The sequence below is a fragment of the Procambarus clarkii genome, chromosome 37 (assembly GCF_040958095.1).
Source record: "Procambarus clarkii isolate CNS0578487 chromosome 37, FALCON_Pclarkii_2.0, whole genome shotgun sequence".
NCBI lineage: Eukaryota > Metazoa > Arthropoda > Malacostraca > Decapoda > Cambaridae > Procambarus > Procambarus clarkii.
In genome coordinates this window covers 13,783,752-13,787,012 of record NC_091186.1, presented here as the reverse complement: position 1 = coordinate 13,787,012, position 3,261 = coordinate 13,783,752, and the positions used below count along the sequence as shown (strand labels likewise).

The following is a 3,261-nucleotide window of genomic DNA, read 5'->3' as shown; positions in this document are numbered from 1 at the left end:
TGCATGCCACAATAAATGTTGGTACGCAGCGGTGCTCCCACGCACACACACACACACACACTCACGCACACGCACGCGCGCACACACACACACACAACCCCCCCCCCCCCCCCCCGCAAGTACAATTAGGTGAGTACACACACACACACACGCACAGTGTTGAGTGTGGAGCGGAGAACAAGCTCCGAGATGTAACTCTGAAGAATTTGATGGAAGTTCTCTTTCAGAAAGGCAAAGAAATCAGGAGAGATCCGTCAACCCTTGGTTTAACAACCGTTGATATAGGGCTACAGGAAGAACAGGTGAATAGAACACAGAACACGACTAAGTGAGAACAACAGTAACTGCATAAGAGATAGAAATTATATGATTACACCGTAATCAGACGAGAAAAACATCAGGCCGAAAATGACTGTGAATAACCAAGTAGTCAGAAGGAAGATGACTGTGAATAACCGAGTAGTCAGAAGGAAGATGACTGTGAATACCCAAGTAGTCAGAAAGAAGATGACTGTGAATACCCAAGTAGTCAGAAAGAAGATGACTGTGAATAACCAAGTAGTCAGAAAGAAGATGACTGTGAATAACCAAGTAGTCAGAAAGAAGATGAGTTCCTCAAAGCAAGTCTGTCCTGAACAGATCTTAAACTCAAAAATATTACGAGAGGAAGGAAGGAAGATGACTGTGAATAACCGAGTAGTCAGAAGGAAGATGACCGTGAATACCCAAGTAGTCAGAAGGAAGATGACTGTGAATAACCGAGTAGTCAGAAGGAAGATGACCGTGAATACCCAAGTAGTCAGAAAGAAGATGACTGTGAATAACCAAGTAGTCAGAAAGAAGATGACTGTGAATAACCAAGTAGTCAGAAAGAAGATGACTGTGAATAACCAAGTAGTCAGAAAGAAGATGAGTTCCTCAAAGCAAGTCTGTCCTGAACAGATCTTAAACTCAAAAATATTACGAGAGGAATCATGCAAGAAAGAAAAAATATGTATTGGAAATATCTTCATGGAATCCCATCCCCCCAAAAAACCTTCGATTCTATCCTGATTTGATAGAATCGAAGATATCTTCAAGGAATAACTTGAGATCTGAACTAGATGAACAAAATCCTTGCCGAATGGGATACAGTGCTCTAAGATGGATGACTAAAAGTCGTTGGAAAAGACAACTTAGGTCCCTCAGTAGGATTTCTTAGCGTATGCGAGCGTCTTCGAGGAAAAATGAATTCCTATACATGTTAATGATCATTGCTAATGCAAAAACTGTCGAAGATAACTGTAACGGAAGAGGATTACAGAACTCTGTGGTGCAGGCTCACCTGGTGAGACTCTACGGAGACTACGGAGACTACTCAGACACAGGGCTGCTGGGCTACACATGTAGTGAAGGTGACCCGAAAGGACTCACGATCCCCGACGCGATGAACGAGACGGCTCAGGAAAATAAAAAGTCAAAAGATCTGTGAAGAGATATAATGACAAGCGTAAGACCGAAGGAAGGGAAGAGAATTATCAGGGGGAAAGCACCAAGCCATTACGATTACGACTATGTAGCACTGTGAAGGGGGTCAGGGTAAGGATTTGGGATGGGATGGAGGGAAAGGAATAGTGCCTAAGCACTTGTGGACGGTCGGGGATTGAACGCCGACCTGCATAAAAAGCGAGACCGTCGCTCTACCGTCCAGCCCAAACGGTTGGGTGAGCATATCAGAAAATAATCGTTTCTTATCTCTTCTTAGTGAAGAGATAAGAAAATCCTGTAGAAGATAGCATGGCACATGATCACGATACATAAAATACTTAGAGAGGAATTGACTGTGTAAACAAAGATTTCCAGAAGGAGGACGAAAAGCTAGAGATCCGTATCTTTCACGCTGATGTGAAGAAGTTCATCTTTAATGTTTGTTCTGTAAAAAAGCTGTAAAACAATGCTGTAAAACACAGCATTGCTAGGAAATCCTAGGTGATGGTCACCTTCACCCTTGCTAGGAAATCCTAGGTGATGGTCACATTCACCCTTGCTAGGAAATCCTAGGTGATGGTCACATTCACCCTTGCTAGGAAATCCTAGGTGATGGTCACCTTCACCCTTGCTAGGAAATCCTACGTGATGGTCACATTCACCCTTGCTAGGAAATGCATTATGGTGGTCACACTTACTCCTGCTAGGAACTCCTACTAAGTATAAAGTCACCCTTCCTAGGAATCCCTAGGATGTATACACAGTCATTCTTACTAGGGACTCCTAGGAAATAGAAAAACTTTTGCTTTGAAATCTTAGGAGGTTTAAACATTCACTGTTGCTAGGAGCATTCAGTGTTTGTGTCTCAGTATAAACAAAACTCATTTAGGAACGTTGCTGAGACGAATAATGAGCATATATTGGCCATCCTGTTCCTGTGACTTGTTGCCATGGTGACGTGGCTTATCAGTTTATTTTTTGGTTATCATTATTTTATTCCACAGACGTGGCCATTCATTTACAATGCTAACCAGCATATATACATTTTATTCTGTTCTCCCAGGACAGGGTTAGTGAGCTGTTAAACGTATGGTTCAGTGATTTATTGAACAATCAACCACAGAAGGTGATTGTAGGGCTTATCCAATGCTAATCTCAGCTACACATATATAGATATATAAATACACAAATTTTCGTCTGACCTACATAAACAGTGTTCGAAGTGTCATTATACATACATACATACATACATACATACATACATACATACATACATACATACATACATACATACATACATACACATACACACATACATATATACACTACATTTATGTCTCTCCCACTTTGACAGGGTAAGATAGCTGCGACAGAAACTAGTGTGTTATTAAACACTTAACCACTGAAGGTGATTAAGATGCTTTTTACAAGTTCAGGTTATAGTTACGTGACAAACATTGTATAACTATTGCACTACATAGTCAATCTTGGGAACAAGTCCAATATACCATCAAGTGTTCCAGTATTCATATAGCATACAGAGTTCAGCATACCTCAGCCCAGGAGGGCGAAAGTCAGTCAGTATGGGACATTCTACACTATAATGTTCAAGGGAGTGCATGTTTTCTCTTTCACAAAGTTGACACATTGTGTACTCCACATTTGGGTTTTGAGAGGTAAGTCCACACGACTGATACGTCTATATTCCAGCCTACTATAACATCACATTGATGAGTTCTTGCTTTATTTGTTCCATATATGTATGTCTTGTCACGATATTTTTCACAATGTTTA

At 41.0% G+C, this 3,261-nt stretch overlaps 1 protein-coding gene across 1 annotated transcript; it reads left to right on the top strand.

Annotated features, from left to right (window-relative positions):
• Nucleotides 1-408: 408 nt before the first annotated feature.
• LOC138371811 (uncharacterized) lies at nt 409-1,053 on the top strand. Its single transcript, XM_069336834.1, has one exon. It carries the CDS (start codon nt 409-411, stop codon nt 1,051-1,053), a length of 645 nt encoding a protein of 214 aa, XP_069192935.1.
• The last annotated feature ends 2,208 nt before the right edge of the window (nt 1,054-3,261 follow it).